This window comes from Miscanthus floridulus, chromosome 15 (genome assembly GCF_019320115.1).
Source record: "Miscanthus floridulus cultivar M001 chromosome 15, ASM1932011v1, whole genome shotgun sequence".
Classification (NCBI taxonomy): domain Eukaryota; kingdom Viridiplantae; phylum Streptophyta; class Magnoliopsida; order Poales; family Poaceae; genus Miscanthus; species Miscanthus floridulus.
In genome coordinates, this window is record NC_089594.1 from 2608559 (window position 1) to 2623838 (window position 15280).

Consider the following 15280-nt stretch of genomic DNA (forward strand, 5'->3'; position numbering starts at 1 on the left):
TGAACTCGAGTTTTTCTTTCCTATTTGACACTTCCGTCAGTTTGGATGGTTAACGGCGTCAAGTCCTATGTGAAAAGTCCGTTTTACCCCTAGAGTTTTTTACAGTCCTGGCATTCTATGGTTAATATTGCTATCTTTTATGAATGTTTTTATCTTAAACTGCAATGTTTCATAAAAGATAGCAATATTAACCATGAAATGCCAGGACTGTAAAAAACTCTAGGAGTAAAACGGACTTTTCACATAGGACTTGCCGTTAACCATCCAAACTGACGGAAGTGTCAAATAGGAAAGAAAAACTCGAGTTCAGGACATATAGGAAAGATTTTCAGTTTCGATATCAAATAAGAAAGGAGCATTATTTTTAGGGCCAAATACAAAATTTTCTCTTCAAGAAATGGCCAACACTAGGCAGTTCGGCAACAATCGTGTGTCCCTGGCTACTGTTGGCTTATTCAAGCAGATCTCTGGACAACGCTGTTCCATAATTTCCAGTCCAAAACATGCATGACAGCATTGAAAACTTGCTCCCAACTTGTTTGCTTTCCTTTTGCTTTTGTGCTTCACAGGTCACAGCATCAAATGCATATCACAGTACAAACAATTTATCACTTACAGTTACAGCGTGAGAGCCTTTCTTTTTACGTGTGGCAGTTCTAGACAGGCTCCTCCATAAGATCAGAATAGTGAGGGGAAAATTGGAATATCCATCTTAACAAATAGACAATGCTGCCAGAGAAATTAGGGCGATGAGAAGTTAAACTGTATGCCTGTCTTCCCCTTGTCATGATCAAACTGTTTTAGGATGTAGCAGTAATTCATCTGGACAATAGGAGAAAAACGTGTTAACTAAACTTCTCTGTGGCAAATTCATCACCAACTTTAATGGAAAAAACTGAAGAATGTAAAGGGGTAAACCTCTATACGGAACAGTCTGGTTGGCACAACAACGCCGAATCCTGCTGAACTTCTGAATGTTTGTAGGAAGTCAGTAACAGGGAACTTCTGAAGATCACAGTCCGTTAATTTACCAAGATTTCCAGCACAGACAAAAGCATGGCCATGAATTCCCAGCTCCCTGAGTAGCTTCAGAGGCAGATTAAATGACAGGTCAGCAAAGGCTGTCACTGCTATGTCACCTCCAAGACCATTTAGCTCAGGAGAAGGGGAAGTGCCAATGTCAGAATTATTGGGGTCACGTGTTCTGAATTCTGTTGCCCCCAGTCCTTTTGTTTTGAAGCCTAATAGTGAAGATGGTCCACCCAACCGGCATACAAGAGGCCTATTTCCACCCAAGTAAAATCTTTCTAAAAGTGGTGAGACAGATCCTGTGGATGCCCTTTCCAATGGATGGATGACTCCCGCAGCCACTCCGGCATTCAGAGCACCATTCAGCACACCCAGAGGCAAAGCCACTCGAAGATCAAATTCCTGATATACAATCAAGAAAATAATAAATACCTTTCAGTTCAAATCAGTTCAGTTGTTGATAAAAAAATCCTAGTATGCAGGGCATTCGATTCTAGAAAATAAAAACGCTATTTCGATTTCGATGCTTTAACAGAGCACATAACTTTGAAAGTTATTTGCCCTTGGTCAGTAGTCAGACAACAAAAGGTATATCTACTGGAAGAACGGTAGACTCACAATAATCTGCATTGTTAACATTGATCATGAATTTGCAAAGCTGGAGGTACAAAAGTATTCAATCAAAGATTCCAATGATGCCTAAGAAAAAGACAATAATAAAGGTCACCTAGGATTCAATTAAAAGGTGTATTGTGTAAAGCCTAGTTTTCAAGCAACGCAAAGGATGGAGCAGAATGAAAGTCGAGATATACCTGCCTAAGAAATCGTGAACATTTGCTCCCTGGTGCGAGCCCTCCAACTTGAGAAGACGACAGAAAAGCATATCCACGTGTAGGTCTTATGCTTGAATCCCTTTGGTCAACCTTGTACGCATACTTAATAGAGGACAAAAGGCTATGTCCTAATTCCTCTTGTACGGAATTGGATGACATACGTGTTGGATCAGTTAATTTCCTCCATGTCAAATTGTAAGCAAGGTTGTGGTTCATGGTGGAGAGGAAGCCAACAGAAACGCCCATCAGGTGTTCTTTGAGTGAGGACTTCAACCAGTCCTCAGACAGAAATGATATTCTAGCCATCAGCGGAGTTGGTATTGCTCCGATTCTAGGCATTTGGACTCCAGCACTTAGCTCTGCTGTCTTATATAATTCAAGAGCACCTGATGCATCCCAGGTCTCACAGAATCCAAATAGGTTCTTCAACTTCACTGAACCTTCAAGTGAGCATGATCTAGTCTGCAAAAAGGTTCACATAAAGAAAATTGGTGAGACTTGAGAAAGTGGATTTGGGAACCAATTGAAGTCGTGCATATGATATAGTGACATTAAATCGCCATTTATCATAACACAGTAGGTTCTGAAGATCAATCATGTTAGGTCAAATTAGCAGGAAGAAACAGTATGCACAAATCCAAAGCTAAATGCACATGTAAGTGATAGAGAATGCATGAGAGATACCCTTGAATGATTTTCATCCAAGCCATGCAGCGGAGCGTGTATGATTTTGGAACGGATAAATATGACAGGGCATGAAAAAAGTCCTGCAATGATACTGCAATGCTGAACCAGAAAATGCAGGAAACTAGTCTGTTTTACTCCAGAACCATAGCAGTAGGAATCAGGAAACAAAACCACATATCCATTCCACAATGCACCTGAAGATAGCCCGACTAACTCCCAATGATATGCAAGAACTACATGATCCATTTTTTCCTAAACAAATCACACTAAGGCAAACTGATACAAATCAATGGTCCTGGTAGTCGTTTCCATCATCCACAACACTGTACCAATACTAGCATAACAGCAGGTAGTAAACTATGTATCATGAACCCTTGAGCCCTTGACTGATCATTCTCAAAGCAAGGACAATCCAATCCACTTGATTGTATTGAATGTGCCCCTTTTCAAATTAGCTAAGATTCTGGTGGGAGGTCTCTTTTAGTTAAATTAAAAGTGAAGTCTCTTGACCCCTATCTCTATAAGTAAGAACATTGCATCACGCAAGATGCAAACAACTCAATTTTGTAAAAGCAAAAGGAGATATGGGTACCTGTGTGTTGGTGAAGACGCCGAAATCACCGGCAGCGCGGCCGCGGGCCTCCGCGACGTCAACGAGGACGACGACGGCGCTGCCGGGGATCCCTGGCGGCGCCTCGTCGAGGGTGATCGAGACAGTGTCGAAGGTGCCGAGGCGACGAAGCCGGTCGCCGGCCGCGGCGGCGGCGCGCACGAGGTCCCGCACGGTGGCGGCGCGCGCGAGGTCCGGGCCGACAGCCGCCTCGACCGCGGCGCGGCGCGTGCGGGCGCAGCCCCGGATCGTGACCTGGTGCACCCGGATCCGGACCTCGTCCGCGGTGAGCCGCCGGAGCACGGCCTCGAGGCGAGCCGCCTCGGATGAGGACGCGGGGGGTTCGCCGCCATCGTCGTCGTCGTCGGCCTCGTCATCGAAGTCGTCGCCGTCGTCGTCGTCGTCGTCGAATTCTTCATCGTCGTCATCCTCGTCGAGGTCGTGGGTGACGGAGGGAGGGGGATGGGTGCTGTCGGATGCGACTGCCATGGCAGCAGTTGAGAGCAGAGACTGACGGTGACTGGACTGGAGCGTGGTCTGTTGTTGCTTCTCTTCTCTTCTCTTCTGAAGAATGGAATGGACAAGGCTTCGCAAATGGTTAAAGCATCTCTGACCGACAAAACAAATGGTATCTCGGCTTCGATGAGATTTGTGAATTCGTATGAACTATGAAGCAACTAAACAAATTGTTATCTGTTTTATACTTTTATCATTGCCCATCAAAACTCTCTGCACACACCTTGTTCAATGGTGGAAGCACAAGACCCAAGCAAGGAAAGGAGCAAGAAGTATACAGCAGCACTAATGCTCCGTATTCCACTTCCACCATATCAGTCCCCAAGCTACAACACGTTGATATGGAACACTTTTACCACACAACTATGCAAATAGAATCATCTGATTGGGCAAAAACGTTTCAGATGAAAAGTACAGCCTATATAATCATCACATTGGCTCTCCAATCACACTGATGGCATGTACAAAACATTGGGCAGGATTACACAGCAGTATAGCACATGGAAATGCAACATTGGGAAACAGGAATATATTACTAATCCTGAAAACGACAAAAGCCCATTGGACAGAATAGCGCATGGAAATCTTCACAAAGCCGTCAAAACCAGCATGGCAGAGAAACAACAGGTCTCACGCATTACATACAAGACAGACACAGTCCACCTTAAACTTATGCAGGTGGTAGCTCTCCCTAGTCCCAAGAAGCAAAGTACCCTCAAGCTCATTGTGTAACTGCAGCATCTTCAGGTCAGTCAGCACACTTGGCATCTGAAAGATACACTCGGGACTGTATGACGCTGCTCCCAATCAAGAAACCAGGCATCACCATCAGGCCAACTTTTGGCCTCTTCGCACCCTCTTCTATGATGATGTTCTTCACAACGCTTTCCATGTGGATTTCCGAAAATTCACTTCCCCTTTTCACTTGAAATACCTTTGCCTTTGGATCGAAGGAGTACGCCAACCTGTGCAGCAGCCATATGGACTTTGCTAGCTTTAGGAATGCCTGGTAGAAAGGTGTCCTTGGATGGCCACCGCTCATGACGTAGTTCCTCTGATCCATGTTGCCGAAGAAAGAACCTTCCATTTTTGGATGCACAAGCAATAGGTACTTGCTTCTGCAGAACTTCCCGAATATTGAGTCAGGGTTCTGGCTCAGGACATCCAGAGGATCCATGGCTCGCACTGCAAGGAATTGATGGAAGAAAGCCTCATTGGAAACACTTATATTAGAATCCTTGACAGAAAAGCTCTCTTCTTGGAACCCACTGAACATTCTTTGGCAAATATAGGATTCAAAAGCAAACTTCTTGTGAGCCCTTCTTGTGTAAACTACACCAGGTTCAATCGCATTAGCAGCCCCATCAAGATCCCAACCTGCAGCCTTCATCATGTTGATCAAAGGCTTTGAAAAGTCATGTATCGACTGGTGTGCGTTATCGACAGCAGATGTAAACAAACTTGGTGTCAATTCAATGGAGAAGTAGTTCTCTTCTTCATCAGATTCCTCTGATTCCTTGTTAAGTAGGCCCCTTTGTTTCAGTTTCTTCTCTAGCTTTGATTTCCGAAGTTTAGCTTCATCAATTTGCTGCTGTAAATGGGTTATCTCAGTATCTCTAGTCTGGATCTGGGACTGGAACTTCTTTACCATGACCTCATAGGTCTTCAACAAATTCTGCTGCTCTTGTATTTCAGAAAGCAAGCGCGAATCTTGAGGGGATGCAGCTATTGGCTTAGGATGTTTTTCTCTGTAAGCATGCTTGAGTTCTGAAAGTTTTGTAAGCTCCTCTATGACAAGCTTATCAGCTTCCTGGATCTTGTCAGGGTCATATGGGGTGTGCGCTTCCTGCAGCTGAATGTATGCAGATTTTAAAGAGGATATGTTGTTGAATATCCTCCCGATCATAGTGTCCATTGAGTCCCCATTCTGATTCATGTTCTCATCAATTGGTTGAGGATGAACTCTTTGATTATTGATATCATAATTTTGTGACTCCTTTGAGCCTGGGCGGATCATTACTTCTTCACCTCAGGATCAAAGAAGTTAGTAGTCTTCAACTTCTCAACAAAAAAATGACATCCACCTGCAAATCAACTATTCGGTTCAGGTCACAAATTTACAACAAGAGATATGAATTTGATAGGAGTAGTTCAGCCTGTGTTGTCCGACCAACATATGAATGGTTCAAAGCTATTGTACTACAAATGGCATGGTAGCACAGGGGGGGGGAGTGGTTAGAGGTTTAGAGCAAAGTGCACTATGGCAAGCATTGGTTGCTGCAATCTGAATTCAACAACAGATCTCCACAATCTAACCACAACTTATGGAAAAGCCAAACAAAACAGGAAAGTCAAAAAAATTTAATGGAACGGAACACTATACATTTATTAGTCGGAGCTCATTCGATAGAGTTATATCCATTTCTCAATTTTTCACACCATGATCCATTTTAAGCCACTTGGTCACTTGAATCATTGAAGACAGGCTACACAGGGAAGAGCAGCGGCCCAGAGCTACAAAACTATTGGGCTGTTAGGAGTGTTGGGTGTTGACTTAAAGAATTGGAAATGCTTGGACTTGTCTTCACTGTTGTAGTGTTGGGTGCTGTCATGCTGGCTAAATGGAAATTTGGGAAACTGCAAAAGACCAAAACGGTCATATTGGAAGCTAATTTATAGCTCCTGCTAGGCTGCAACTGTCTTTATAATTTTATTGTGTCTTATTATTTATTTATTATGTAAAATATTAAAATGTATCCACGCATTCGGTTCTTTTGAACGCAGGCGTATCCACTTATCCATCTGCCCAATACCAAACCACGTGCCCCCATATCCATGGTAGATAACAGCACATGAATCATAATTCATAACCTTTAACGTACATAGCATTTAATTCCCTCCATAAGCAGCTACTATCAATGCCTTTCCTTGGGTAATGCTAATGCCTAATGCTACGCTATGTCTGCGCTGTTGAACAAACAAAACAACAAACAAGAAGATTTCACAATGTAATTGTCACTTTTACTTTGCATCGTTCATCTACTTATAAACTTGATGTATAGTGAGTCCAATGCATGATGTGCCCAGCATTCTAGCAATAGGTGTCTGCTGACAGATGTAACTGGACCTGGCAGAGAAATCATCCCCTCAAAGAGTAGTGATATTTTGTATGCCAGTTACAGTGAAAATTCTTGCTCAACTTGTAAATATTTCTAGATCCACAAAGGAAAAAAAAAGGTTGTTCGAGCAAAGTACATTATAGCACTCATTGGTTGCTGCAATCTGAATTCAACAACAGTTCTGCACAATATAACCACAGCTTATGCCAAAGCTAAACAGAACATGAAACTATAAAAAAAAAAAGTATAATGGGCTGGAACACTATACATTCATTCGCTAAAGCAAATCTATTTCTCTACTTTTGACACCAGGATCTATTTTAAGCCACTGGATCACTTGAATCATTGAAGACATGGTACACAGGGAACACCAGCGCTACAAAACTGTTGGGCTTTTGGAGTGTTGGGTGTTGGTTAATTCAAAGTTCAAAAAAAACTGCAAAAGAGCAAAACAACCATATTGCAAGCTGGTTTATAGTTCCTGCTACAGCCATAGTTTTAATGAGCCTTATCAGTTATTTATTCATCTTTTAATACTAAAAACGCACATCCTGGAATCAGGTTCTTTTGGAAACTGGCCTATCCGCTTATCCGAATGTGGCCATTACCAATCCACGTGCCCTGTATCGACAACACATAACAGCACATAAACCATAGCCTCTAGCGCACGTACCATTTCCTTCCCTCTATATGCAGGTAGCATTCCCAGATTAACAGGGTTTCTTTTGTTCGCCCAGATTGACAAGCTTCGCTGTTGCACATATCAGACACATGGTACTGACTAAAGAGTGGTACCAAAGCAAAGCAAGAACCACGTGAAACCTAATCATAATTTGCTTCCATCCAAAGTCTAGTCTACATTGTAGGCCTAATTACCTTAACAGCAGCAGCATGGATGCACAGAGGAGCGAATCCAGGATGCGTGCCCCCGATGGTTTTTTTGCAAAAACTCGAAGATAGTAGGACTCATGTATATACTACTTGTAACTGGGTCAGATCCGGGTTCGAACAGCTTAGGGTTTGGGGTGCTCGGCTTCGCAAAGGAAGCAAGAGGAGAGAAAGGGAGCGGGCATACCTGGTGGGTGATCGTCGCCGGCGAAGAGGTGGCGAAGTGGGGCGGCGTTCGCCCAGTCGTCTCTGCCGCAGGGAAAGAATGGCGCCGGCGGAGGGCGGTGGCCGTCGCCCAGTCCCAGTCGTCGCCGCACGGAGAGAGAGCGAGGTGAATGAACGGGAGAAAACGGAAAAGGAGGAAAGGGATCGCTTGTCTTTGCTCATCGTGGCTTTGGGTTGGGTTGGGCTTGGGCTTGGGCAGTTGGGCTGTGTTGAGCCCTCTCTCTTGAATCGCATATGTAAAGTTGATTTTTTTTTAGAGCCAAACACAAAATATGGTTTGCCTTGCCTTATATAATGGTTGACATCTGACAATGCGTGTTTTTTCTATAGGATCTGATGATGATGGGTGTATCTTGGACTTGATATTGTACATGCATAAGCATAAGCATTGATATTGTACAAGCTATAGTTACAGTGACATCTCTTGCTCTAAACTTGTACTATACCACTACTTATTACAGATTTGCAGATTCTTCGCAGTGATCAGCAACAAAACCAAAAAAAAAAGTATAAAAATCGATGACAAAAACAAAATAAAAGAAAATCCAGTTCACGTTTGGTTCTGAACTTCACCCGGACTCCACCGCCGAGGCAATCTCCAGCTCGGCCCACCACAGCGGGTTATCCCTCGGCGTCACCTGCTCCGGCGACAACCCGGTGACGCCTCTCAGCGTCCTTGCGACCTCGCCCATGGCCGGCCTCTTCTCCTGGTCGTCCGAGCGTACGCACAGCCTCACGACGTCGCGCAGCGCCTCTAAATCTTTCTCGGGCACGGCCGACCTCACCGTCGGATCAACCATATCCTACGCAGCGGCCTCTTGCCGTCCAGGTAGCTCGACGCCCAGAGGACGAGCAGGCCGTGGTCCTCGGAGAATGGCAGCCGCCCGGAGATCACCTCCAGCAGCAGGATCCCGAACCTGTACACGACGTCGTCATCGGTCTGTGCGTACTCCTTGCCGCCGTCGTCCTCCTTCCGGAACTCGGCGTCGGAGATCTTGGCCGCGTAGTCCTCAGTGAGGTAGATGGACGAGGAGCCCAGGGTTGGTGGCGTCACTGGAGGGTCGAGCTGGATCATGTGCTCCAGGCAGTATGCTACTCCCATGATGATGCGCAGCTGTGCAGGCCAGTCCAGATCTTCTGCTTCTCTAACTGCACAACATGAGAAGGAATTACTCTATTAGCTACTTAACAATCAATCATTGCAGGCAACATGCATGTTCTTCAGATATCAATCATTGCTGTGTTTCATCAAAAAAAACAACTGCCTAACTATTGCATGGGAATCAGAAAACAGTTAGCACCATTGCTGTGTTTCATTTCATCAGCAAAAGGAAAAGGCAAGAACGTTACTGTATTTTTCTAGGCATCGAGACAGATACAGAGGTGGAGAGGGCACTCACTATGAAGATGCTCGAAGAGGGAACCGCACGGAGCGTACTCGAAAACCATCATTCTTGTGAATGGCTCGTCGCACGTGCAGTAACCAAGCAAGTTCATCAGGTTCTTATGGTTCACTCTGGACAGAACAGATATCTGAAACAGGAGCGGTTAATGTTCAGTAAGATAAGACACACAACACTACAACAGTGAAAAACTAGTTGACTTGACCATAGCTTTGCACAACACTACAACATACCTTGTTCTTGAATTGCTCCTCAGACCTGTCGGCCCAATCTTTGGCAGAGTTAACTGAAGTGGAGACTACTGCTATTTCGACTCCGCTTGATAGAGGCTGTGTTTAGTCGTAGGAATTTGGATTTTGGGGCTACTGTAGTATGTTCGTTTTTATTTGGTAAATAGTGTTCAAACATGGACTAATTAGGCTCAAAACGTTCGTCTCGCAATTTCCCACCAAACTGTGCAATTAGTTTTTCTTTTCGTCTACATTTAATGCTCTATGCACGGGCCGCAAACATTCGATGTGACAAGTACTGTAGCAACTTTTTGGAAGTTGGGGTGGAACTAAACAAGGGCAGAGTTCCCTTGTACAGCGTGCAGTCGGATGAGGAGCTGATCATGTTGATGAAGTCCTCACAGGCTGCCTGTAGCTCTGCCCTTCCTAGAGAAGGAACACCTGGATACACAGTATGTACAACATCACATAAGTAACTGCCATGCTGCAAATAAAGGCAATTTATATGCAAGCAGGCTGATGAAATTATGTATGCTAGTCTGATGAACTGTGCCCATTTGGTTTAACCCATAAGTTCCGGATGGTGAGAGATTGACCTGCCACGAAGGCTTTACTGAGTGGTCCACTGAGTCCAGTAGACCATGGCATGACAGTGGTATCCTTCTTTCGACGAGAGAAGAGTAGATACACAGTGGCAGCAGCTACAGCCACAAAGACAAGCGCTCCACCGGTGGCTATTATGTAGATTACCCAGCGAGGTAAAGACTTGGATGGAGATGAAGGATCAACATTATGTGCCTTTGCTTCTGGGCTTTGGAGTCGTCTCTGGATAACACCCCTGATTGCGCTGTTTACCATTAGCGTCATGGATGAATAATTGAACATAGGCTAAGGAGTGAACTTGGTGAAGTTGTAATTATGGTTAGGAAACTACATGTAGTAAAAAGAAAGAAAGAAACAAGACACTGACTTTGTTAAGGTTTTCCTGCAAGATTGCAGCACTTCATCAGATAGCCCCCATGAAACTGAAATCTATGTATGCTTGTGCAAGTGAGATGGCAATTCGCCATGTGATGTTAATTTTTATGTGGCACTATCTTCAAAGATCTGAAAGAATTGCTTTTTCTGGCAAACATCTTTTTTATGAACTTTCTGATGGCAGTTTGACTTAGCAGTTCAGATTTTGCATGTTACCCGTCTCTGCAGGTATCGGTGCATAATGACAACCAGAATTTGTCCATTTGTAATCTAGGTCCGCAAAAGTTTACGTCGAAGAGATTTTTAAAAAATTTTGTTGTCACTGTTTCTTATTTAAATATTTACCATTTGTGCCTGAATCCCAACAAGTAAACATACACAAACTGTCAGGTTTGAAAAGAGGGGAAAGGACATCAAGAAATGTTCAAAAGTCAAAACTGTCGTTTGACAAGCATAGCTGACTCTAGAATTGTTTGATTTGAGTAATGCCTGCTGCTGGAAGCTATACTTACAACAGTGGGCAATAGCAAAATGAGATAAGGACCTGTTCCAAGAGTGGTTTAAATAAGGGGTAACTACACATTCTTGACTACATGCTGCTTAGGGCATGTTTGGAACACCGAGAGAGCCCAAACGTCTTCTCTCTACTGCAGGATGTTAAAACAGAGAGTAAGAACTAGGGAAGGGAATAAAAGAGCGCACCAGTACCACCATAGATTCGACTGCTTACCAGTGACGCGTGGTGATTGACTGACTGACTGTACAAGCAAGCCTAGCTAGCTAGATGTCGGAAAGCTCGCATCTTTTGCGCTGTGGGAAGGAGGGACACACACGGATTGGATTGCATACCACCGCAAGAAACGAATCGAGATGCCATAACAGAACAATCTCCATCTGTTTGACCCCTATCCTGAAAGATATCATAAAGGGGAGTGCTTAGTTTTCAGGATGAAAAAGAAGTCAAACAAGTAGGGAAAATGAGGCAGAAAAGTAGGGGAGGGTCCAAGAACTGCAGCTGTTGAAGTAAAGAATCCACACTCGTAACAAAGCTAGATGGGGTTTCCCGTGAGTTAGAATTGAAGAATCAAAGACAGAACAGGGACAGAAGGGCTCACATAGAAGCCAAACCTGCAGCAAAGAGAAGCTTCCCTTCACTCTAGTAGGATGCCCCAATCTACAGCGCCATTCCTCTAGGCTCTTCAGGAGCAAGCAGCAAAGGAGCACCAATCAGGACAGAGCAAGCAGCTACTGTCTTGTTGGGGATCAAATCAAACGAAGGAATTGGAGAAGCCAAGGAAGAGAATATGAACAGCTACAGCTAGGATCTTCTCTTCCAGTACCTGTAAAGCTTAGCTTCCCAGGACCAGGAGCAGATTATGCAATCTGGTGGACTGGATGTACTTTGGAGGATGTCTGTCCGTCTCTGTCCATTTGTGGGCAGCCAGATACGCAAAGAAGATGAGAACGAGATGCACTAGGCATCCTTGGCTGCTAACTGATTGCCCAACACATGGAAATTTCCTTTTATTTATTTTTCTTGTGGGAGTTTTTTTTATTTACTTAATTATACATATTCTCGCCTCTCCACTGGACCACCAAACGTCACTCGCCAAGAACCTATCGTAGGCAGTGTACTTCGAGAATTTGGTACTCGCTGGATTTTACACACAACTTTGGTACTGTGCTACCTTTGAAGTGTTCGTTTTTCCTAAACGAAGCATAGTGCAAGCATAGATGCACGTGTATTTACTTTTATGAATGCATTGTTCACATTGTTTATCTATATGGACGTCTTTAAAGGACTTTGCCGACATATCTTAGATTGACAAAAAAATAAATAAAAGCCATATGCATATTCTTGTGAATAGACACGTCAATACGTCATTGATCACAAATAAAATGAAAAAAGTAGTAAATATCTAAAAATATGAGCATTTAGGCCGTATCGGAGACTCAAACATAGGCTTATAGCATGCGTAGACCTTTTCAATTAGAGATCTAGGTGTCGTCTTGTTCCTTTTTCATGGACCCATTTTTGCACTTTCGTGTCAATTTTGCATGCCACCTACCTCGTGTCTTGATGGGTCACTAGTCACTACAGTATGACCATGTCAAATAATTTAATTGTTTGAGTGAGTAGACTCAATATAATTTTGAACTCTATTGAACGCTCGGACGAAGACAATGAACGGATTCTTGATTCCTGCAAGCTACTAGAATCAAGAGCCATATAGTTTTTCGCATCGAATGGATGGTCTTTCATTTACCGGACTTGAGTTATAAATCTATAATAAATTTAATTTTTGGGTGTGTTACTGTTATAAGCGTGGACCCATGCTTCTTCTGAGTAGAAGGCTGAAATCAGATTTTTTTTTCTATTATCTAAAAAATACTATATAGCCGAGCCAATTCCAAACTCCAAGCCATGTATAATATATATAACATACAATATAATATATGATGGTGATGTGTGTAGGAAATCGTCTCCTGCTACCTGATGTCGTCGCTCCTATTAAATTTACTCAGTTGAAGTGTGCATTTGATTTTTCTTTTCTACGCTATTAGTTGATGTGTCTATGCATTAGAGAGAGTACACAAGTGATGGTTAGACAATCTGTGTTCCCATCTTCACTTAAATTTTATAACATTTTTGGACCGTGCCTTCGCTAGCGCTGCACTTTTGTTTAGTTTATTTATTTGTCCTCGGCAAGTTCATGACTTAACCATTGATGTTATGTACCAGAGCAAGTCAATTCAAAAAATGATGGGCTGGATTGGTGGCACGGATTGACCTGGTATTTTCTTGAAAACCTCATCTTTACCATCCTCTTCTCCATGCAAATTATATGGTGGGAAAAACAAAGCACCTCAGTTTGCCAACTTTATCTCTGCTAACACAAGCTAATTAGCATGGATACAATAACACCTCTGTTTGCTACTGGCTCCGTTCCGAATTATAAGTTATTTTAGATTTTCTACTAGATATACGCTCGTTTTGTTGATGCTAATTTTAGAAATGAACTAATTGTTTTTATGAAATGCTATGAAACGGCCACCTACCATGTAACAACCCAAAAATCCACACACCAAAAATCACAACTACAAAATTTTTGTTTTAACCCTGAGTGATGTTGAGTGACACATGTAGAAGCCAAACCCTAGTTTTGGATTGGATGTGACCCAACTAGGTTAAAATCATGAGCATAGCTTGGTTTTATGCCGCATGTGTAATTAAATTCCTAAATAAATAAATCATGCATGCATCCTTAATCCCACTTGTGATTTGGATCCTTTTGCCTTATGTGATGTTTAACTAAATAAATTGAACCCTAACCAAATTGGCAACAAATGAAAGAGAAAGGCAAACAAAATAGAAAAGAAATAAAAGAGAAAGGAAAAGGAGGGAGGCAGCAGCTCGGCCTAGCCTACCTTGACCAGCCCAGTTAGCCCAGCTAAGCCTCGCCTGCCCTTTCACGCGTGTAGCCGCTGACAAACCGGACCCTCCCGACGGCAGTCACGCATCGCACGCCGCCGCATCAGGACAAGTTGACAACCGGACCCCACGCGTCAGCCACCCCAGCAACAGGATCATCTTCCTCCCCACGCCAACCTCTTCCGCAACCGGGAGCCGACCACGGAGCAGACGCGGACCTGGGGTCACGCACATCGCATGACCCTGTTCCCCCTTGCGCCGCGCCTACGCTACCGCACACAAGCCGTCGGATGCGCCGCACGCATCACCACCACCCAATCATCGTCCGCCATTGGAGCCCTTGGAGCTCGGCTATAAAAGCCAATGCCCGCGAGCCCTAACCCTCAGCCCGTTCGCCGCCGCCGCCGCTAGTAGCACAGCACCACACCGCGTCAAGCCGAGAGAGAGGGAGGAGGAAGGAAGCCGCTGCAGAACCGGACCTCGCCGAAGCCAGGAGCGCCACCCCGATCGGCTGCGGCGACGTAGCTGCTCAGCACGGCACTGCATCGCCTCATCACGGTCTCACCTCGCCACTGCACCGCCACGAGCCCTACGGTGAGCCACGTCATTCGCCACTCGCCGTACTCGCCATGAACGCCACCGTGACCCCGCGCCTGGGAAACACAGAGGCAGAGCATTCTCGCTCCTGGACACGCTGCACACGCACCACACGCGCACCAGCCCAAGGCCTGACCTCACCGACCCCTAGCAGCTCGGGAACACTGGCACGACCACACTTAGCCTCTCGAACACCATGAATGGACCACGTTGGAGCATGAGCTCTTGCTCCGGCTTAGCCAATCGGTAGCATAGAAGGATCACCACGACCCTCTTGTTGAGCCAAATGGAAACACAAAGCAAAGGGAAGAAAGGGGGCAACGTCGAGCCCTCAGCTCAGGAACGCCAGCGCCGAGCACTCTGCTTATGCCAGGCAAACGCATCGCACGCACGCACGCGCTCACCATGGCCAGAGCACAACCATAGCGAGACCACCGCGTCTTTTACGTCGCGGTAAAGGCGACGTTGACACCCTGACTGGCTCCACCATGACGGGAGACACACCGCGCTTACCTTAGCCGAGAATGAAGCCCATCGGAGCCCCACGTTGCCGCACCGCACCTCGTCGGAGCGCCACCGCCTCCGCTTTGCCCCACCACCATGGTCGGAGCCACTAGGAGCACCAGGAGCTCCTTCAACACACCTACCATGGTCGTAGAAGCACCGTGGAGCACACACACGCTCCTCCAACTAGGCTCTCGCTATCACTACAGCCCTGACCATGCACGCCGA

At 44.9% G+C, this 15280-nt stretch overlaps 2 protein-coding genes and 1 pseudogene across 2 annotated transcripts; all 3 read right to left on the reverse strand.

The window, feature by feature from the left end:
* Window positions 1-206: 206 nt before the first annotated feature.
* Window positions 207-3780, reverse strand: LOC136508634 (uncharacterized). The gene is made up of 4 exons (XM_066503367.1): window positions 3142-3780; window positions 1842-2324; window positions 919-1431; window positions 207-822 (listed from the first exon to the last, which is right to left on the reverse strand). Exons 1-4 carry the CDS (start codon window positions 3646-3648, stop codon window positions 742-744), a joined length of 1584 nt encoding a protein of 527 aa, XP_066359464.1. The 5' UTR covers window positions 3649-3780; the 3' UTR covers window positions 207-741.
* Window positions 3781-4189: 409 nt separating this feature from the next.
* On the reverse strand, window positions 4190-8018 carry LOC136508635 (protein GRAVITROPIC IN THE LIGHT 1-like). Its single transcript, XM_066503368.1, has 2 exons — window positions 7870-8018; window positions 4190-5759 (listed from the first exon to the last, which is right to left on the reverse strand). The coding sequence occupies exon 2, from the start codon at window positions 5690-5692 to the stop codon at window positions 4424-4426; it is 1269 nt and encodes a 422-aa protein (XP_066359465.1). The 5' UTR covers window positions 5693-5759; window positions 7870-8018; the 3' UTR covers window positions 4190-4423.
* Window positions 8019-8245: 227 nt separating this feature from the next.
* LOC136508408 (protein MALE DISCOVERER 2-like) lies at window positions 8246-11985 on the reverse strand (annotated as a pseudogene).
* Window positions 11986-15280: the final 3295 nt, after the last annotated feature.